Source organism: Panthera tigris, chromosome A1 (genome assembly GCF_018350195.1).
Source record: "Panthera tigris isolate Pti1 chromosome A1, P.tigris_Pti1_mat1.1, whole genome shotgun sequence".
NCBI classification, from domain to species: Eukaryota; Metazoa; Chordata; class Mammalia; order Carnivora; family Felidae; genus Panthera; species Panthera tigris.
The window spans coordinates 137628403-137651312 of NC_056660.1; the positions used below are offsets into that span (position 1 = coordinate 137628403).

Consider the following 22910-nt stretch of genomic DNA (forward strand, 5'->3'; position numbering starts at 1 on the left):
AGAACTTCAGCCAGTAACATGACTCAACTTAAGGGGTACGTATGATTCAAATTCTTACTGCATGCTTATTCCAACAGATACCGAGTGTTAGGATTTTCAGGTTTAGTTTGTGAAGGCTAGGTTTGTTTCAAGGGGCGTCTTGATGCCTAGGGAGTTCATGAGCCTACTTTTTTTTTTTAACGTAAGCATATTTACTCTTCTCTGTACGTCCAGTGTAATCTTTACCATGAGCTATCTGTGTTCCAAGCACTGGGTATTGCAGTAGAAACATCGGTGTACAAACTGTACAAATCAGGCATTTTTAACATAGACAAATCATGGAGATTCTAACAGTTGCTGTTCAACTCACAAATACTGGATGACTTCAGTTTGTCACATACTACGCTGGGTGTTGAGACTAAAAAACAAAATTCCTCAGTCTGTACACTGATACACACAGGAGACAACCATAATGTAAAGTAGCAAACACCACGGTGAAAACTCAGATACACAGATCAAGCAGGAACCCTCTGTCAAGGGGCGTGTGAAAGGCACAGGCTGACTTTTTTAAGCAGAGCGCCAAAGTGGCTTTGCCAGCCCTGAAATGATCTAACAGATGGGTGAAAGCACCTCTATGAAGTTTGGGAAAGACCATGGTCTCAAGTATTCTGGACACAGAAAACCCATTGCTGACCCAGCTTCTCATCAGGGGCGGAGCATCTCTGAGGATGAAGAGTGGGCACGGGGGCTCCTTTACAGTTGGGGCCTCCGAGAGTCTGCCCTACTGAAATAGCAGTATCTCCTTAAAGGGCACCTTGGAGTGTTTCTGAAGGGCGGTGTGCTCCTAGTACTTGTTTTCCTGGACGAGTTTAGTGCACATGGGAAAAGGGACGTGAGTGTGCACTGTAGTGGGTGGGAGCAGCACTGGGCTACCGATGAGCCAGCACTGGGCCAGATTGTCTCCAGCACCTACTGGCTGCCTAACTTTGGACAAATCACTTGACGTGTCCACATATATAAAATGAGGTGTTTGGATTAGATGCTTTTGACGCTTCCTTCCAGTTCTAACATTCTGTATTATGTCTAAAGACATGGTTATCTTGGATGAAACGTATAAGACAAAGTTTGTGAATAGAGGAACTAATATCCTGTGTTTTCCTTTTCAGTGTCTTTATGCAAAGAGTCTCTTCTACACCTGGCTATGAGATGGGGCCTGCCTAAGCTGTCTCGTTTCCTCTTGTGTCTCCCTGGGGGAGTCCAGGCTTTGGCTTTACCCAATGAAGAAGGTGCCACCCCATTAGACTTAGCTTTACGTGCCGGATACTCCGAGCTGGTTGAAGACATCACAAAGTGAGTTTGGCTACTTGTTAGATTGATTCTCTCTTAACCTATTTCTATAAAGTGTTCCAAGTATTGTGGAAAAATAGAAATAAACCAAATCACAAGCTAATGTTGGTTTATGTTTTACCATTAGTTCCCATGTATAAAGTACAGAGTATGTGAGCAGATAGACAGATGTATTTATTACCAACATTTCATGGGGGGAGTTAGGGGAAAAAGTCTTGAAAGGCTCAGAGGGAGCTATAATAAAGAGAAAAGTTGGCAAAACACTAGCCTAAACCCTACTTACCTTTCAGGTTTCAGCTTAAATAGGACTTCTTTAAAAAAAAAAAAAACTAAACTAAAAATAAAAAGCACTTCTTCAGAGACACCATCTACATTAGGGCCTTTTGTGATCATGATTAATTTATAATATGGTGGTTAAAATTATTAACAATATTAAAAACATTTTTTTAATGTTTTTATTTATTTTTGAAGGAGAGAGAGACCGAGCATGAGTGGGGGAAGAGCAGAGAGAGAGGGAAACACAGAATCCAAAGCGAGCTCCAGGCTCTGAACTGTCAGCACAGAGCCCAAATGCAGGGCTCGAACTCACGAACTGTGAGATCATGATGAGCCAAAGTTGGACACTTAACCAACTGAGCCACCCAGGAGCCCCAAGATTATTGACAATATTATTTAGAATTTTATATGCAGTCATCATTTGTTGCCTAGGTCTCCATCCTGTATCACTTAAGGGCTGAAACTATTTGTTTACCCATTGTAGTATTTCTGATACATTTTCAGTATATAATGCTCACTGAAAGAATATAAATTATTGAATCAACCGAGCCAGCCAGGCACCCTAAATTTTTGTTGAATCAATGATAGATGAACCCTAAAATACTGTGTGGTTATTAGGATTTAGTGAAGTAATGTAAAAGAAACAATAATGTAAAGGGGCTGTAAAGTTTGCTCTGTTGATGATATCAACATTGTCAATGAAGGAGGGATGTGTCGTTTTTTTCTTACAATGGTTCAGATTGGTCGTTATTCTGAAGAAAGGGAGATTCGTATATAGCGGTTTCCTTGACTTAACCAGGTGTTAAAAAATGGGAAAGTGCATTGAAAATTACATATAAATATTAAATATATTCAGAGTATTATTACCTGGTGTATCTTAATGGACTGGTTTTTCTTGTTTGGCTTATGAAACTCAATGTGATTAATTTATAATTTTATGCTGCATAAATGGATATTGGCATAGAAGTCAGAGCTTTTTATTTATTTTTGTCCTACTTTAGTCATGTGACTGCCAACCGAGGAAAAAAAAGCCAATCCAAAAGGTCTTTTGGGTCTAATATGACCCCACTTGCTTGGCTAAAAAGGCCAAAGCAGGACTACTTTCTTTGACTTGGTCATTGTGGGGGGTTCAGATTTAGATCAAAGCCCAGGAGGCTGACTTCATCTTGGGTAGCTTGGTACCTTTCACCTGTCTCCAGGACCAGAAGATATTATGTTAGCGCGGGGAGTTGTTTTCTAAAGATTCTGGAGTTGATACTAGCAATTGATGCTAAGAATTTGGGGAGATACCCCACATCTTAGAATGTAAGTGCTCTTAGTGGATCTCTTTTTGTTGCTCCATATGATGGAGTTAATATTTATTTGATTGGAAGTATATTCTCTTTTTGTGAAGCAAATATTCATTAACAAGATGAGGTCATGTAAGAGGAGGAAAGAGGCATAGAACTAATTCTGTGAAGTGAGGAATCGGTGGGGGATGTGACAACCTGCTGAGGTGAGCTCCTATCGGGAAGCACTAGCATTTTCCTCCGAAGGCTCCTTTACTGTTGCAATTACATGACCTTGTGAGCTGTCCAGAATATTACGATACTAACCGTACAACCTGCATGTAGCTAATGAATGTGAAGTTGTTCTTGGCCAAAACAAAACAGAAAATGAGTTTATATTCAAGAATTCAGCTTGGGAATATTGTTTCTTTGTTTATGGGTGTTTTCAAGAATAGAACAAGATCAAATTTATGCTTTTTTAATTTGCCTGATAAAATGATTTATAACAGTGGACCAGTGTGTTATGAATATCCCACTTGTTTGTACCATCTGAACCTCGCTGTGCTCCCTGGAGATCATATCTATTTTCCACTGTAATCACCTAATAAGCTGTTGGCTGCCAGCTAATTTGTTCTATTACACATGACCCCGTTAAAGCAAGAGGCATCTTTTTGAGTTAAGGAGAGAATACAATATTGAGGGAAAATACTGTGTTTAAAAGTCAGTAGTTTCATTAGTTACATAAATATCTTTAAAATATGTAGTATACGTGAATAGCTTTTCAACTGACATCTTCTCTAGGTAGAAAATTTAGCTTTATTAAAGGATCTGTTTACATGATCATATGTACTTGTTGTCAGTGGGTGGCTTGCATGGATCATTTGCCAGTTAGATTTCTAATACTGGGTGCAGTGAGGGTACTGGGATCTTGGAGTTGATATCTCTGAAATTGCCAGTGGGTTTTGATATGTGACATTTCAGTTTCCAGGGCAGATGTTTCCCCGACTTTTCCCGGGTGCAGCTCAGTGAAGATGCCTTCCTGCAGTATATTCACTCCTCAGAAACGCTGACCTTGACTCTGAACCACACGGCTGAGCATTTGTTGGAGGGAGATATTAAACTCTTCAGGAAATACTTTTGGGACAGAGCCTTTCTCCTCCAGGTATGTGTCCCTTCATTTTGATATGTAATAACTGATACTCCTTGAGAGTACAGACAGCAGGCTTATTCTTTTGGAGGGTAGCACTTCATTTTTTTATAGCGAAGCTTTGGACATGAAATTGGAGACTGTGTTACATTGGTAGAATGAAGATTATTGCATAATATTTTGGAGGTAGAACATAGTAACTTGTGTAAGGATTTATTTTCCAGGAGCCAGCGTCCCCAGTGTTGGATTTTAATTATCTAATACTGGATATTTTGTATTCACTTATTGATTTTACTGAATTTTTTTTAATGTTTATTTATTTATTTTGAGAGAGAAAGCATGAGTGGGATGACGGGCAGATAGAGAGAGAATTCCAAGCAGGTTCCATCCACACTGTTAGTGCAGAGCCTGATGTGGGGCTTAATCCCACGAACCATGAGATCATGGTCTGAGCTGAAATTAAGAGTTGGCCTATTAACTGACTGAGCCACCTTGGTGTCCCTGATTTTACTTAATTCTTATTTAAAACCATTACATTTAAGGCTGTTATACATGAAGAATACCGACTTCTGGGCTTTCTTAAGACTTAGATGTAGTTAAGCATTGTCCCAGCATGTAGATTCTTCTTGAATGGGAATGGTCGTTTGAAATCCGTTCGTTTTCAAAGGCTGGCTCAAACACCAGCTTTCAGTGACATCATAGCATGCTCAGCTCAGAGTTTAAAATGTTTCATCTTTATTATTTTTTATTTTTATGTAGAATCTGGAGCAATATAAAGAATATTTATATCTTTTAATTATCATGAAGCAAAATGTTACTTTGAGTAAAAGGCTTGAGTCTGTCTAGTTGACAGTGCTCCAGGGTATAATGGATTCACTCACGAGATCCCCTGATGTCCTGTGTTCCCAAGTGTTTGCTTCATATAATTAAACTGCAGTTTTAGTAAAAACAAAACAAAAAAATCCCCCAAAACACAAAACATTGCTATCAAAGATTATGGTTGGCTTAGTCCATATAGGGTTTTATCTAAAGAAGTAAGATGAAGAGTATCTGGGTGGCTCAGTTGGTTAAGCATCTGATTTCAGCTCAGGTCATGATCTCATGGTTCATGGGATTGAGCCCCATGATAGGCTCTGTGCTGACAGCTCAGAGCCTGGAACTTGCTTTGGATTCTGTGTCTCCCTCTCTCTCCCCCTCCCTCACTCATGCTCGCTTGCTCTCTCTCTCTCAAAAGTAAATAAACATTTAAAAAAATTAAAGAAATAATATGAAACATGCTCCTCATTGTGAACTACATCCCTTTGTTGGGTTTTAGGAAATGTATCATTTTCTGGCATACAGTGTTGCCTCGTTTGCTTAAGGATGCTTGTCATTTTAAGACAGTAAAGCCATCAGCCATTCCTGTGGCTTCTCACCCAAGCCCCCAGGGGTAGATATTCTGACCAGGCCAAGCCATGGCCTTGAAGAGCAGCATTGCTCTCGATGTGCTCAGCTCCCTGCACCCGTGCAGGGACACAGCTCAGGAGCACGCGTGTCCTTAGATGGGGTGTTCTGGTCACAGCGCAGCATCTGGTGACAAAACTCTTAAAAGCAATAGAGCCTACCCTGCGTATAGCAAAAATCATGACCATTTGTTTCATTATAAAAAGCCATCAACTTCTGAGGCTGGATTCATGATTTCTCATGACACATTTGAGATAATACTGAGGGCCTGGAAGATGTAAGATGAGTAGATACCGGTGTTCAGTAATTGATGGTAGTGGACTCAGAGTAACGGAGACCAAATGGAGATTGCTTTCCAGTTTCTTGGAGATTGTCATTTTATGAGAAGGGCTCAACGGAAGAATAGAAGCTGTGTGGCTGGGTGGTGAGCAGAGGAACAGGAAAGGAAGAGAGCAGAGATTCATGAGCTTACTGTGATTTATAAGAAAGTCATAGTTCATGCTTTGGATCCATTTGGGTCCATTATCCATCCATTGGATCATAGCTCCTACGACCACAACCTTTGGGGTTTTGAAGAGTTGACAATGATGTAGGTGTCTTTTGTTATGTTAATGAGGTGACTCTCCGAAAGCAGCTAGTGTTGGGCACTGTGATTAGGGGGTTGGAACTTTGTTTCATTCCACCCTCTGACCTGGGTGGGGGCTGCCGGCAGGAGATGGAGATTGCCCGTGGCCAATGATTTAATGAATCATGCCTATGTAATGAAGCCTCCTTGAGAACCCAAAAGGCCAGGGCTCCGGACAGCTTGTGGGTTGGTCACTTGGGGTGGTGATGGGAGTGGTATGCTCCATGACAACACGGAGGCTCTTTGCCCTTTGCCTGTACCTTACTCCACGTCCCTGAGTTACATGCTTTTGCAATAAGCCGACAATCTTGTAGGTACACTGTTGCTCTGAGGTCTGAGAGCCCCTCTAGCAAATTAATCACATCCAAGATGGGGAGGTTGTGGGAATCCTGATTTATAGCCTTTTGGTCAGAAGCACAAATAACAGCTTGGACTTACAAGTGGCATCTGAAGTGGAGGTAGGCCAGTCTTGGATGGTGTCAGAGAATTGCTCCTTTGTAAGGAAGCTCCCCCCGCTTCCCCGCCCCAGCCTGGAATTGGGTCCAGAACCCTAATAGACATCCAAGTAGTTCATCCTCACCCGTGCTACAAAATGTTTCCATGGTATTCTTGAATTCACTGTCTTCAGGGGTACTTCTTTCTGGTTTGATTCTATTTTATTTATTTTTTTATTTTATTTTATTTAAAAAAAAAATTTTTTTTTTAACGTTTATTTATTTTTGCGACAGAGAGATACAGAGCATGAATGGGGGAGGGTCAGAGAGAGAGGGAGACACAGAATCTGAAACAGGCTCCAGGCTCTGAGCTGTCAGCACAGAGCCCGACGCGGGGCTCGAACTGACGGACTGCGAGATCATGACCTGAGCCGAAGTCCGACGCCTAACCCAACTGAGCCACCCAGGCGCCCCTGGTTTGATTCTATTTTAAATGAAAACAGGTGATGACTGTTACAGGTTGTCCCTGCTAAAGCTTTATCATTTGGGGGAACAAATATAAAATATATGTACAGTAGTAAAGTATTCATGTTTTGTTAAATCTTAGATGTGGGAAAGTCTATTTTTTTTTTTTTAATGTAAAAGCCGTAGAAATGACTTTCAGGTACTAATTTATTCTCAAAGAACTGAATCATTCATAGCCTTTGTCTTGTCAAAGAGGCGTCTTCAGTCTTGGGATTTGGTCAGTGCTTAGTTACCTGCAGCCCTTCTAGAACAACAACCGTTAAACCTTGCTGCAGAAGCCTGAGGCTGCTTTACCATAGACTAGAGCTATGCAGGAAGCGATCCCATTTAGACACCCCACTTGTTAAGAGTTATAAAGGACTCATCTTAGCACTCTGTAGTATAGCTGACACTAGGTTACTGATAATTGGCAATAATCATTAAGTGTTAAAAATGCCAAGTTGGTGCTAAATATCCAAATAGTAAAGACATTAGGAAATTAGATAATAGGCAAAATCTTAGCTCTATTTTCCAATCATGATTTCATTTTCTCCTCGTGACAGAGTTTTTGCTATTAACCAGAATACTGAGAATTTAGTTCTTGAACTTGGCTAACATTAATAATAATTTCAGCTAGGAAATTAAAGTGTTCCAAGATTGCATCGAAATTTGCTCAGGAGAATAAAAACTGTTTTAATACCTGCCATTTACAAAAAAAAGAGTAAGTATTTGCTTACTTCAGGTTTTGTTTTGTAATCAGAAACCAGCATTGTCTGATGCCCTTTTCACACAGGCTTGCCCATTGCCCTCACTGAAAGACGAGGATTTCAGTGTTAGAGCTAACCCGGATAATCACATGGGCTGGTGGTTGTGTTTGGCCTTGAGCCTGCATGGCGGGATCTCCTAAGACCCTAGTCCCTCTTGATTTCATCTCCTTAGCACCTCCCAGTATGTACCTGGTCTGGTCCACCCTTTAATTCCATGGTGGACCCTAGAAGAGAGAATACTGCATCTTGGGGATAAGGCTGGCAGGAGTTAACAGCTGTAGAGGGTAGGTGACTCAATGCTTGTTCCCTGCCCGCTTTGTGGTTTGGTTAAGTATGTATATTTCCATGGGCTGCAATGTTAGGCTGTTTTATCTTTTGGCAGGTCAACATGTCATTCTGTGGCTCTTTTCATTTTACTGGCCATGAGGTATCTATTTGAAAAGGAAATGCGGAGGGCTCCAGGGCGGCAGCTACTCTCTAAGGCCACCAGCTTGGTCTCAGCCTGGGCAGCCTGCACCAGCATATGGTGGCTTGCAGCCCAAGACAAGTGGTCATCCTGGGCCCTCCCTCTCTCTGTGTCTTATGGCATGGGCAGAGGTTGTTCAGGATGGGCACCTGCATAAACAGTGGCTCTTCTTTACAGTTTCACCGTTTTCTATTCTTCTGTCCCTTTTTGGTTCATGGATTATTTTCCTGAGGACCTTCCTCTTGTGACATGGGGAAGCAAACAGTAGAGGATTAGTGGCAGGGACGCTTGCACCCCATGCCTCGGGGTTTCCCCCAGTGTCTCTCATCGTCTTCTTGGGGTGCTGCCTCTGTGTACTCCCAGTGGCTTTGCACACCCTGTCTTTCCACACCTCCCCAGGCCATGTCTGTCTCTGTTCAAGACCCATGGTTGAGATTTCCATCTCCTTGTCGCATATCTGAAACCTCCACTGGTTTTCGCTGATTTTTTCTTCTTTCTTAGTCTCTGGAAGATCAAGAAGCCAGGCCGGAGGAAAGACAAGACATGCCTTCCAGTGCTGCAGAAACTGAAGAAGGTATGGAAGCTCCTTGCCCCTCCCTGAGGAACCCAGAGAGTACTCAGAAGTAACAAGTTAAACTGGTGGTGACAGTAGGTAGTGAAGCGTAGTAGAAACCGATTCTTTCCTTTGGCTTTCTATTTAAGAATATTTTTTATTTTTTTGAAATTAGGTGTGAGGATAGGGTTACATATATTTGGGGGCATGATTACATTATCTATTTAATTTCGGATGGTGGAGGGGCATTACAAAATATCTGTTATGTAAAGGGACAGTAGTGTGATAGGCCTGAAAACCAAGACTCTTGCCTCTAAGTCACCATCATTGACAGCTGGTTAATACATATTTTTTTAATAAATAATTTTTTTTCTTAAGTTTATTTACTTTTGAGAGAGAGACAGAGCACGAGCGGGGGCAGGGGGGGGGGAGGAATAGAGAGAGAAGAAGATGCAGAATCCAAAGCAGGTTCCAGGCTCCAAGCTGTCAGCACAGAGCCCGATACGGGGCTTGAATCCATGAACCACGAGATCATGACCTGAGCCGAAATCGGACACTTAACCATCTGAGCCATGTGGGTGCCGTCTGGTTAATATTTTTGATTCTGCTTGTAACTGCCACTTAGACTCGTTGCATAGCGTTATTTGTCAGGTGTTAAACTCTTAAACTCTTTGCCCCCATGTTTGTTAAAAAGGAGTCTTGGATGAGGAAGTTTTGTAGCAAGTTGTTGGAAGTCTGTATGCCCAACCATATTGCACATGCTCTTGGGTTAAGCTGACCAGTTTCCTGCTCAAGCTGGACCTGCTTGGGCCCCTATGGAGTTGCCCTCACTTATGTATCCTGTAGATGATGTGCTGGTGGCACTGAGGAAGCTGAGGCTTGTCCTGCCTAAGGAGGCCATGGGTAACTTTATGCTTCCTCCTGAAGACCTGTAGGAAAACCTCTTTCTCGTTGCATGTCAGGAAAGCCGGCTTCTCCTGAGCATTTGGCTGGCTTTCACTGCTCTAACTGTAACTTAACAGGTTTTTTGTTTTTTCCTTGAAGCTGGTTGAAAAAAACAATAAAAACTTGGAGCTAAGGTTCTCACCTACAAATATGTATGGTACTGCTAAATTAATTTTTATATCACCCTTATTTATTAAGCTTTCACCCTTGCCTTTTCCTTGTGGTTTTTACTTGTATGTTTTTCTTCTCTTTCTAATCTACCTTTAAACTAATTTAGAACAAAGTTGAATCTGAATAAGTGTTTGAATTCTTGCCCTTAAGGGCTGGCAGTTGGAATTGGGACAGAAAAACATGTTGCCTCAGCACATTATGATAAGTGAAACAGGAGTCATATGCAAACTCTGTGGCTTCTGACAGTTATCAGGGAAAGCTTCCTGGAGGAGGTGACCCTGGAACTGTCATCAAATGGAGGGAAGGGAATTTGAGGCAATGGAAATATTTGTAATACAGAGTTTTGAACCACAGGATGAATTGAGGGAAATGCTGATCATTTTGTAGTTCTGTCAATTTCGTGTGTGTGTGTGTGTGTGTGTGTGTGTGTGTGTGTGTGTGGTGCTAGTGACACAGGCTTGAGAGGGAGGCATAGCAATATGGCTTATACACAAGGCAAGGAACTGGAACCTCCACCCTGACAGCTGTGAGAGCTGTTTCAAGCAAATGAGATTATTATTTTCAAAAGGTCACTCTGTGAGAATGTGAAGAATGGGTTGGAGATGTTGGAGGCACGGGTGGTCGCTGCTGTAAGTAATACAGAGGAGGGTCTGCACCACAGCAGTGTGATGATAGTGGAGAGGTGGGGACAGATACTGCCCTAAGGGTGTAGGATGTCAGGTGGGTGTCAGCAGTGAGGGAGGAAGTTGATTCCTCCAGTCCCTAACTAGGTTAAACCTTACAGGAAGGTCTGTGTTCCTAACTGGGTTAGACCTTACAGGAAGCAGCTTCATAACAAAGCAAAAAGTTACTCCTTTGTATATGGGTTAAGTTTAATGGGTCTAGGAGCAGCCAAGGTAAGGTACCTGAGGTCCTGCAACCAATAAGCAAAATAATTTGGACAGAAACTCAAGCGCTCCAACTCCAAAAAATTTGTGTGTGTCGTGTATAGACCTTCTAGGCAATGCTTTGATTTGTGTATGCTTGGAGGACGTATTAGAAACTGCACGCTCCAGCAGAGAGCAGTATTCAACTAAAGTGGAAATATTCCATTAGTTTTTGTCCATTCTTGAACCTGTAGACCACTCAACCGGAAGAAGCAAACATTGTGAATGTAAAAGTATGCTTCTTTTCCTTCTTCTTTAAACCCCAAAAGCAAACCTTCCCTTTGTGGTCTACTAGGAGATTCTTAAGAGGTTATGTTTTTCTGTTCCTCCTGGGACAGTGGGTGGAGTGGGAGGCTCCACGCTTGTATCTGTAGCTGCCATTGATTAAAAGATGACAATGTTATGCCGGAGATCAGCTTTGCAGTCTCTGTTAGTGTAATAAATGGTGTCATCATTGTCTTTGAGCCAATTATGTTTCCATAGTTTCATGATTGTAATCGTACTCCCAGCAGGATGGGATGTTATTCGAAATGAACTAAATAAAAAGCCTTCTCATTTTTAATGTGCTGAGATGAATATGCTAATGATTAGTATTTATTAATCTACCAACTGACACTGTTTTGTCCCTTGCCGCCTTCGTTCTTGTTTGATCTCCTATGCTAGGATTTCCCAAGGAGCGTTGTACAAAACACCCATGTTGGGAGATGCTTTGATAAATCAGGATTCTTGGACCAAATAGGTTAAAAAATGCACTGTAAGAGACCTTCATTCATTCTGGAGATTGAGAGTACATTAAATGTTTGTCAGCTTCTAGTTAACTTGTTGCAGTCAAGACCCCCGGGTGACCTTATTCGATAGTTCTCCAAGTGGTTCATGCCAAGAATCCCCTTTTAACGGTGCTTACACCATCTCATGGAGATGGTCTGTGGAAGGAACTTGAGGGATGTTGCCCTTCCTCATTTCTACCGTTCCTGCCCTTTCTGGACTGTATTTCCTTCCCTTTCACTATCAATCACATGGATCCTCTCCATCCATTAGTACGGTAATGCTCCCACTGGGAGCTGGGTAAGGGAGGTGTTTTTAAAACTCCTCATGTCATCTTGAATATTGAGAACACCTGTGACTTGCCACCCCTCCGGCCCCCCCCCCCCACGCTGTACTTTCTGATGTTGTTTGGCAGGTTGATGCTGCTTAGCGTCTGTGGGGCATAGACAGCAAACAGAACCATTGTAATACCACTGACCAGTATATGACTCCATTTTCTTTTCTATTCTGTAGTTTAAAAACAAAATCCTATGTGATTTGCTAACTGTCTTGACTTCTGTGTTAAATAGTCCCTTACTTTGTTGGCTTCTCTCCATTATGTTCCATGTTTTCATTAACAAGGAAGTGGCGAGTCGGGACTGGAGCTTGAGTTCTCATCACAAAGGACAGAAGGCAGAATCTTTTCCTGCAGGCTGAAACAGCAGTTCACAGCAGGGCGGAGAGGTTTCCTCTTCATGACCCCGCGACAAAGGCGGGAGAGGCTATGGATCCAAACACAAGGCACTGTCTAGGCAGGCAGATGTGAGCCCTGCAGGCTCATCTACTTATTCATTCTGTAAACATTTGAGTGTTCACTTTATGGCAGGCAGTGTTCTAAGCACTGGTGACATAGCAGTAGCTAAAAAGGCAGAGAGAAAAAAAACCCGATCTCAAGCAGTTTACTTGTATATAATTGCACGCTAATATTTGTTGAGTGCCAGACCCTGTTCTAGGTGCTGGGGACGCGGCTGTGCGCTGACCACAATTTGTGCATTCCAGTGATCACTGAGAGGGACATTGCTAGGAGTCAGGAGTATATTTGCCCAGTTGTATACATGAGAAAGTAGCAGCACAGAGGGGTCACATAACTTGTCTGACCTGATACTTGCTCAGGCAGTCAGAAGTGTGGCACGTCAATTCTCTTACCTGTCCCACTATCCAATAGCCAGTACCCTTATATAATGGAACACTTGCCTATTTCATCCTCGGGCTGCCGATGGAGAGTTCTCTCCAGCGTTTGTATAATGGAAACGTGTAGAATTGGAAGCATTGCCTTGAAATCAGCTCTCTTCCACATGGCTGACCTGTCTCATAAAGTCCTTCCAAGGATTTATGACCCACAGGCACAGGCACATCTTGATGACACACACCAGCTACAGGCAGACTCTGCTGAAACCTCAGCCCCACCATGATCTGGCTGCTGAACATTCTGCAGGTTATTCAGCTGTGTTTTCTTTTGCGCCACATGGTGCAGCTGGGGGGTATCATTTAATACTTCATCGTACGGCTTAAGTGAGAAAATACAGGTAGAGTCCCTGGACCAGTGTCTGACCACAGATGCTTAGCCACTGCCAGTGCATAGCAATGCTAGCTTGTTACAAGTGCAAGTTATAAGCTGGGCTGGGGTGGCGTTAGTGGCAGTCATGCACGTGTTGGGATATCAAGACACAGCTCTTCCTGTCAGAGTAACGAGGTAAGCAGCTCTTTCATCTGAGAGTTCCTTCGATGAGGTTGCAGCCCTTCCCTCTGTGCTCTGGGTGAGTGAAAGGTGAAGAGGGAGCTGGGTGGGGGATCCTCCTTATTGGAATACTTGCGGTGAGTTACTGGGCAAACAAGGGAGCTTTTATGTGTACATGGTTTCCCTTCCAAGAGTCTTCATTTTATTTTATTTTATTTTAAAAAAAATTTTTTTTAACGTTTATTCATTTTTGAGACAGAGAGAGACAGAGCATGAACGGGGGAGGGGCAGAGAGAGAGGGAGACACAGAATCCGAAACAGGCTCCAGGCTCTGAGTGGTCAGCACAGAGCCTGACGCGGGGCTTGAACCCACGGACCGCGAGATCGTGACCTGAGCCGAAGTCGGCCGCTTAACCGACTGAGCCACCCAGGCGCCCCAAGAGTCTTCGTTTTAAATACTGTAACCGAATGTCTTTTTAGAAGTGTTGAATACAGTCCCAAGGTTTGTTAAGACGCAGGTCCTTTAAGCCAGGATGGCTGGGAACTGAGGTGTAGGGGTTTCAGGACCGCAGTCAAGGAGGCTGTTCTGTGGGGATTGGTTACTCAGTTGGACACAGAGTTGTTACCTTAACCCTAGTGTGGAGTGTCCCTCCAAGGACTTGATCAGGGTTTTTCACCTGAAGTCAAGTATTTAAGCTTTTTGAAGACTGTTACAAATCATACCCAGAGAATGTACTTTCCAGCCCGAGGAAGTGATTTGAAATTGTTCATCTTAAAGAATAGCTCAGCTTTTTCTATACTTTCTTTAGAGACTGGCCTTGCCCATCTTCTTTCTCCTCCCCACAGAAGAGAGTGGGTTTCATCATTAGAGGACCAGGGATAAAAATAGGATATCAACCTGATATGATGTTCCTTTTGTTTGTTATTATTATTATTATTCTAGTTTTTTCTCACACGTAAGGAAAAATTCTTCTCCTTGCCTCTCCAAATGATTACAGAATTAAAGAGTAGCAGTGTGAGCTGGAAAGAATTTCCAATTCTTCAGAACTCACCTAGATGTAACAACTTCTGTTGAGATGTGCCACGGACACTGGCTCCAGCTGGGTTAGATTGGCAGGCTAGCGGCAAGGACTTGCATGAACTGAGCTTACTTGTATTAGGAGTCTAATACAATTGAAATAAGCTTAAGTTGAAACCCTACAGCTAAAGAGTTTCTTTCCCAAGTTGAATTAGAATCTAAGTGGGAAGCCAGAGGGACACAAGAGTAATTCACAAGACAAAACTGCATGTCATTTATACCTTTCAAATATGACTTGCCTCATTTTATTCAAGCAGTTGAGTAAATCAGAAAAATTATTTCCTGACCTCAGTTGGAGATGAAATGATTGAGAGCTTCTGCTTACTAGATGTTTGTAGCTAAAATTTTGGGCTGAGGATATCTTTTTTTTTTTTTTTAAATACCCATGACCAAGTTCTTCATTCTTTGAAATTTTATGGACAGTGGACGATGCACACTGGAGATCTAAAAAAAAGAAAACAAAAAAACCACAAAACCCACCCAAAACTATATCGTAAAGACATATTAAGCATAGTTACCACATGACCCAACAATTACACTCCTAGATACATCCTCAAGCAGAATGAAAACCTACATCTCCATAATAAAATGTATGTGCAGGTGTTCATAGCAGCCTTATTTGTAACTGCCAAAAAGTGGGAACAAACCCGAATATCAGTTTAGGAGCGAATATGCAAAATGGGGTCCATCCACACGATTGAATGGCGTTTGGCAATAAAAAGGGATGGGCTACTGGTACATGACAACATGAACGAACCTTAAAAATAGGAAATATCCAGAACAGACAAATCCATTAAGAAAGAATGAAGATTAGTGGTTGCCTTTGGCTGGGGTAGGAATGCAGGCAGTTAGGGAGAAATGGGCATTGAGTGCTAATGGGTATAGGGCTTCTTACTGGGCGTAATGAAAATGTTCACAAATTGTGATGATTGCACAACTCCGAATATGTCAGAAATAATTATATGCTTTAAATGGGTGATTAGTATGATATTTTTTTTACCTTAAAGCTGTTGAAAGGTACTTCTGTAGGGGAAGAAATGTATACTAAAACATTAACAATGGTTTTATTATTTCTTTTGATATTTACAAAATGTTTAAATTACTTTGGTGGCCCAAAAAAGTGTCTTAAGTAATTTGAAAACATTTTGAAAAAGATGTCTTAAAGTCTTTTTGAAAGGACGCAGAGCACACATATGAAAATTATATTGTAAAACAACCCTACATTTGGAATTGCTTTAGGGCAAGAATCTCTTCTCTCACCTTGATGTCCTCTCCCCGGCTGATCGTGTGTCTCAGCCAGTGATCCAGCTAATGTTGTGGACTTGAATGGACTGTTAAGGCTCCTAGAAGAATGGGGCTCATGCTGGTATTTCTGTAGATAAGTGCCTTATCCTTTCTCCCAGTCCATATTTATATTGGGAAGTCCAAAAGATAGTTTTTCCTAGTGTTCCCACTTTTAGGAAAAAATGGAATAATTGGGATGGTGAAACAAGAGGTCACAGTGTTAAATGGTCTCCGAATTAAGAATAGGAAGGAAGGCTTCTCAGATTTGTTCATTTCGCCATTTTAGTTCTCTGGCATTTGCGAATCAGACATGCACACTAGGGTAAAACATTAAAGTGATACATGGAAGTGATGTTATATAAGGGAAACACCAGTGCATGACTGGAAGTGAAAGGGTGACTTTTGGACTTAGCTGGAGGGGTGGGAGGAAGCTGAGGGAAAAGCATTCATCCGTCTGATCAGTCTGGCAGGTTAGAAGTTGCAATCAACAGTAATGGTTTTGAAAGTGTTTGAATTAGTATTTCAAACAAGTGAACCATTTTCCCTTCCCCGTCCTGACCTACAGTTTGCCTCATGATCCACTACATCTCATTAGCTCTTTCGGGTCACCAGATTTAGGTGGAGGAGAGAAGCATTTATTCAGTGCCTTTAATATGCTAGGCACTCTGCTTGGCATTGGGGATTCAAATGTTGGGCCCAAATCAATTTGGATCCATCCTCCCTAGAACTCAGTCTGTTGGGAGAATAGGATCCATTCAAAGACTCTGAACCACTCTGAATTCCTTTGGACCTTTGTGGAGGAAGCATTGCAAGCTGAGAGCATGACCTGTATTTTCCAGTTGTACTTTTGATGATGCCTTGCAAATCTAACCCAGTTACTGACTTGGTTGTGGACAGCGGAACCTGAACCAGGGATGAACAGCAGTAGTTGGCTGGCTGGCTCTGATCAGGACTTTTTTTTTTTTTTTTTTTTTTGCCTCCTTCTTGGGAGGAGGCGCAGCAAAGGGTAGTTAAAGGAGAATACTGGTGTAAGCTTTTGCTTTGCTTGAATGTAGTCTCTGGGCTCCCATTTTTCAAAAGGGGACAGTAAGACTTAACACAGAGTCGAGATCTATTAGGCTCATCTCTTTCTTAACAAAACACTGCTAGTAATCTTAGAGCTCCTTAGCCCTGTTTTGTGAAAACCCTATTTGCCTGCATAATGTCGCTGGTGAGCATGACTATCAGAGATTATTTCTTCCGTTATAGTTTGGAAGTAAGAAAACATGTTTATTAAGTTTGGTAAATCAGATTTAGAGGGGATAATCCTTCTGGGTGGGCTAGGAAGGCAAGATTAATAGGCCTTTAAAACAGAATAGTTCGAAGTTACTGATATCATTATCTGCTGGAGGTTGCTATAGCAATAACTGGTTTGATTGCCCTGTGCAATTGATGGTACAGGGGAGAACGTGTAAAAGGATCCTGGTAATTTAGCAGAGACTCTCCTGGAACAATGTGATTAAACTCCAGTAGAATGAGTGCCAACTTCTTTAAAAGCTCTAGGATGAAGTTGTGTATAGTCCTAGATTAATTAATGATACATTATCATCCTGAATCTATACACTGTCACAAATATTTGTAATGGTGTTTGGATAAAGGTTTTATAACTCTGAAAGTTATTTTTAAAGTGATGAAGTACAAATTTTAAAAAGACGTGCCCCTTTTGATATAGTTTGTGGTTTTTGCATTAATGAGATTAGATTGTGTCTGAAACAAAAGAAAAATGCAACAGATTATACAGAAAACTGTAGGCTGACAGTGTGCAAAGCCTGGAATTTGGAGAGTGGCAGGAAGCTGGAATCTGAACATACGATCAGGGTGGCACATCTTTTGTTATTTATTGCAGGCTGGGTTTTACCAGGCACTAGGGTCTTCTTCATTAGCACAATCTTGAATAAAATGTGTGCTGCCCCTTTTAATCACTGCTGTAGGTACATAATTGTTTAGAAATGCGGAATGCTAATTTAAGAGCATATGGTCTGAAATGGCTTTAAAGGAATATTTTCTAGTGCCAAAAGAAAAACGTGTGTGATTCTCTTGGAGTCTATGCACAAGTGTCTGTTGAAACTTTGGTTCTCGGACTCCTCCCCTTCTTTAACATGCTGCTATTTTCCCCCACCTAGCCAAATTTTAGGGTTTGGGCATGTGTGTTTCCAAACAAAATTCCTAATACTTTCTACAGGTCCTTCCATCACTTTATGCATCTGTGTAACAGGACAGAAAGCTTTATGCTAGTGTTTTGAATTTCGGCACTTGAGCAGCGGGCTTTTAAAGGGTGAAATTGGCTCCTTTTGGCGTTCCTAGCTCTGACCATGTTCCGCAGACGCTACTCTGCTGCCACCTGGAGGCCCCGTGTGGGCTCTGCATGTAAAGGTAGGTAGGGATCCAGAGAACAGAAGCTGCTCAGGCTGGGTGTCCGAGTGTCCCTCATCCCTGCTGAGGTCAGTTGACATGACCACGTGGAATTGAAGCTGTTAGCTTAGCATTTTTCATTATAGGTCTTGTAAGGACAGTAAACTATTGGGAGACATAAATATCTCCTTACTTGTTAGTAAACCCAAGGTTTATGTTAGCAAATTTAAAAAAAACCCATCATGACAGTGAGAGAGTTGACTGCTGTGCTCTGTCCTTGACCTATTGTAATTTTTTAGGAAGTGCAGTCTACTGTGTCTAAGCAAAAACATGAATGAAACTCCTAGCTTTGGTGCCTGGCAGTAAGAAGAGCTTGCGTAAATACCCCCGGAGGCCTGGAGCCTCAGGTGACTTCAGTCAATAGGAATGGCTAAGTGGAGTGGCAAATAGCTAGTTAAATCAGGGGGGTTTCCTCAGAATCAGCGTTGGGGCTGGCCATGGTGGCAGGGCAGCTGAGGGAGGGTTCAGGGGCGGCCGTGGGCCCACGCTGTTGTATGTTAATACAATTGGTGGTAAAGATTCTTAGCCATCTGCCCTTGGTAAGAGTGTCCAACACTTATTTTCCCCAGGCCCCAGCCTGCTTTTGGTGGTTACATGTCAACAACAGTGACTCTTGTTTATGGGCAACTGAGTGGGAAGAGAACCAGTCAGCACCCAGAGAAAAATACCCCGTAAATAAGCCTTCCTGTTTATCCCAGAACATCCCGACCACTCATATTTCCAGGAAAGCCTTTATTCAGAAAGAGGGCGCTCAGTGTGCCTGTGGCCTGTCCGTGCTCAGCCTGGCATCATCTGTGGTGGGAGCGCAAGGGTTTTGCTAGCACTGTGGGCTTTTAAGGATGCCTGAGGAAAGGCCACAGCTCATCTGGAATGAATTAGGCTCTTTTGAAACATAAAATGTGTGGTATTTGAGGAACTAGACGTGGGATTTCCTCAGGTAGGTACTCGTCATGTCCTTAGAATCCGGGCTATTTTGAAGAGCCTTCGTTCTGTGAGCCGCCTTCCTTCTGAAGCCAGGGCATTTGTTTATTTAATGGTGGTTTTTTTTTTTGCTCAGGATTTCCTGCAGGAGGTCCGGGTCTTGTTTGGCTCTTGGTCCACATAAAAACTACCAGAGTGTGGTAGTTGGGCTGTCAGATACTCTGCTCGGTGGAGAGGTGATTTTTAAGAAGCTTCATCTAAAAACCTAGCTCCACACGGAAAGTTCCTGGGCTACGCAATTATATCTAGTCATCTAGTTTTTGTTTCCTTCATTGTCTTTTAATGAAAGCTCCCACTGGCTGATCCTGATGAGGATTATTCCTTTTGCAGAGATTAAGAATTTGGTGTCTGGCGGATCATCACGGGAAAAGGAAGACGATGTAAAGGTAACGGGTCTCCTCCCCTCCTTTCTCCTTCCCACGTTTTCTCCACAGCTGAATTAGAAGGGAAGGTCCAGCGGTGACAAAACATTTTAAAAGAACCAAATTTGAAAACAAGTAAAGCCCCAGGGGCATGCCCCAAGTCACATGCAGAGTAACTTGCAATTCAGTTTCCTTTGCAGTCTCTTGATGACCAAAGCTGGCTGTCTTTCTGGGTCGCAGTTGTGTATGCAGGACCGTTGTATGTACATTTTCCAAAATGAGTTTTTCCTTGAAGACTGAGAGCTATGGAGGTTTGCCAGCAATGTGACAACTGGACCTGAGAGCCAGCCTCCGGGAATAAAATACCTGTGGGGAGCGGTCAGGTGTGCTTCACCGTAGGGCCTGGTCCTTTCCTTAAGGCAGCTCTTCCATAATGCTAATTAAGTCCAAGACTAGCTTCCTGTTGATGTGCCGTGATACACGTGACATGTCTTGATTTTTTTTTTTTTCTGAGATGATACACATGAACAGAATTGTGGCACAGTAAGTAATTTTTTAACACCCCTGACTTTATCGATATTTTCCAGTGTGTGGAAAGCCCGGTGGTTCAACCGAAGGAACACGAAGACCGGGACAGTCTAGACGCGGGTATGTTCTGAAATGCCACTTTCCCCTGTACTCACAGGAGTATGCCAGTCCTGGGTATGCACAGGACAAAACAAAGCTTCCTTCCTGGGAGCTTTGGCTAGTTTGTGAACACGATGGATGTAAATTTTCCTTGCAGCAACAGTTCTAATATTAGGAGTTGAGAGGTTGAATAATATCCACTTATGGTCCTTTAAAAAACAAATGAAGACAAAGCCATGAAGGCTTTTCCTGAGCAGTTGAACTCTGAGCCAGACTCTGTCTCGGGACTCGCACTGTGTTGCTTATGTTGTTACTTCTGTGAGGTAGGCTCCGCTTGCTTCAGGTGAAGTGACAGGGGTCCTTGAGAGCAGATGGTGGAATGGAGACTCCTAACTTCATTCTGCCTGGCCCCGGAATCCCAAGCTTACCACCCTCCCATTTGGATACCCACTTGGGCGGCCCTTGGAGCTGAGCCTCTGTGGTCCTCTCCCTGGCCTCAGGAAAGACCAGATGCTTGTCACTGGGTGCGGAACGTGGCACAAAGAGATTCCTTGGCAGGGTGAATGTAGTTTTTCCCGGGGACTGGACATTCTCATCTGTCCACAAGTTCTAGTTCACAAGTCTCTATGGCTTCTCCCCAGATCTCCTTGGCCATCTTCCAATTCTTGAGGGCTAATCTGGACCCCAGGGTTCCACTTTGAGTTAGAGCCTGACGAAGCAGTTGGAGGCTGGGGGACATACATAAACTGGGCTCTCAGCTGATGTCTCGTCTCGGCCCCTGGGCGGTCTGAGCAGACCTCTGGGGCTCAGTGCAAGGCAGATACGCACCAGCTTTCCCAGTTGGCTTCTTTAGACTAGGCGAAGCCGGGGCAGTTCGCGCACCTGGAAAGCACACAGGCAGAGTAGTGTGAAGTGTTGCGAGGGTGCAGTGGAGGTGCTATTGGCCTCGGTGGCGAAGTGCTCAGGCTGATGGGAAAGGCAGGGAAACGGAGACAGTGCCCAGGCTGAGTTTAATGGTGAAGGTGGATGGGCCCGGGAGCCTAGTGGCGCAGGGGTCTCCCTGGAGGCCAGTGGGTATTGGCACATTTGGCAGGCACGGGCAGAGCAGTGACAGCAGTTGGGGAGGCGTGAAGAGTAGAACACGGCGAGGAGGAAGTACCGTCAGCGTCCGTTGGCTGTGCTGCTGGTAGCTTGGCCGCGAGCCAGACGTGTTTCCAGGGTCTCCCTGAATGAGGTACTCCTGCAGTTGGGACAGAAACTGAGATTCTTTCGAGCAGTGTGCACACCTTTAAGATTGCTGCTATATAAGGTAAGGGTACTGCTTGACTTTCAGAAGAGGGGAAGAGGAAGGAGAAATGAAAGCAAACATCTCCGTTTAAATGACTGTTGTAGGCCATTAAAGCCAGGATCCTAGCCCTTGCTCACGCGTACAGGATGTCTCATCTACAAATTGCATCATGCCCCCAGGAACGTTAGCTGTGAAGAATGTTTACCAAAACACACTGCTGGTGGGGGAGGACCGTCGGCTATTACAGGGGTTCAATAGCAAGAGGAGACTAATTTTCAGCCTTGAAGGCTCCATTCTCACACTGGTGCACGTGCTGGGTTAGAAGACACGTGGTAAGGAGACAGTAGTGGTCTGAGTGGTCTGACCTCATCAGTGTGTTTGGTCAGTCACAACGTTGTGTCTGAGGAGGATTGTAATGAATGCTTTGAGACAAACTTGGACTTTAGTCCAGTGAGTTATGAAAAGGGCCGTGAATGATTGTGCCTGTGCTAACGTTTGCTTTTTGTTCAGTTAAATTAAAGTCACCTGACTTGATGCCAAGAAGGCTCCCTTTTAAAAGAGCCTTCTGGGACAGAAGGGGGAAGGAAGCAGTGAGCAATAGTTGGATGGTAAGCCCGAGTCTGGAATCTGAAATGGCTTTTCCCCAAGGTCACTTCCAAACTATTGTGTTATTTTATATGTGCTTACATTCTGCTCAGTCTGCAGGACACGCTGATTAATGTGGGGTTGAGATACATGTGTTGTCTGACTTGGATTATTCAAAATAGTGTGACATTAGTTTTGCATGCTCTCATAAACTACAGCAGTGCTGTTCCAGTAGAACTTTCTGTGATGGCGGACATGTTTTATATCTACATTGTTTGCAATGTTAGCCAGTAGCCATAGGTCTATTGAGTGTATGGTCTGTGACTCAGGAATTGATATATATACATTTTAAAAATTTATCGCCCTGGAAATTCCCATTCTATCGTTGGCCATCAGAGCATCAAGAATTATACTGGCTGTTAGTTCCTACACTGAAAATGGCTGTTGATTGCAGGGATGATGTCTTGGGTGGGTAACAGCTGGTTAGCTCGTCCGAGCCAGTGCCTGTGAGCCCCTCAGGGAGTACTAAGAGGACTTTTGGGAGTGATGGCCCTGCTCTCTGTGGATGCTGTAAGAACCTCCAAGGGGAGGCTCTCAGTTGAAGGGCTGGGATCCAATTCTGTTGCCGTCAGAGTGAAGAGAGGAACTTCTCAACGTGTATTTCCTTCACATTGAGGGCAGGTAGAATGGAGAGAGCGGGTAGAGCATTTGGAGGAAATGGATTGAGAGAACATAGATGAAATGGGCCAATGGAGAAATGAAGAAGGAAGAAAGGGTCCATTTGGCTCAAGTACACAGGACTGAATGTGATTAAGAAATAGAAGCTGGGCCGTGGGCCGCAGCAAGCGCTGTGCTGAGGAGAACAGAAGTGGACAGCAGTGGGGATGTGGGGGGATGTGGGAGGATGGTGAGCCTCGGCCA

The 22910-nt window shown here is 43.3% G+C and overlaps 1 protein-coding gene across 1 annotated transcript in view; it reads left to right on the forward strand.

Moving 5' to 3' along the window:
* Positions 1 to 22910, forward strand: part of ARHGEF28 (Rho guanine nucleotide exchange factor 28) — a 303361-nt gene that overhangs the window by 145329 nt on the left and 135122 nt on the right. The window contains exons 5-9 of the mRNA XM_042988302.1: positions 1146 to 1329; positions 3852 to 4032; positions 8758 to 8830; positions 19458 to 19513; positions 20077 to 20137. Of these exons, the coding sequence (XP_042844236.1) occupies positions 1146 to 1329; positions 3852 to 4032; positions 8758 to 8830; positions 19458 to 19513; positions 20077 to 20137 (555 nt within the window). The remainder of the gene's footprint in view (positions 1 to 1145; positions 1330 to 3851; positions 4033 to 8757; positions 8831 to 19457; positions 19514 to 20076; positions 20138 to 22910) is intronic.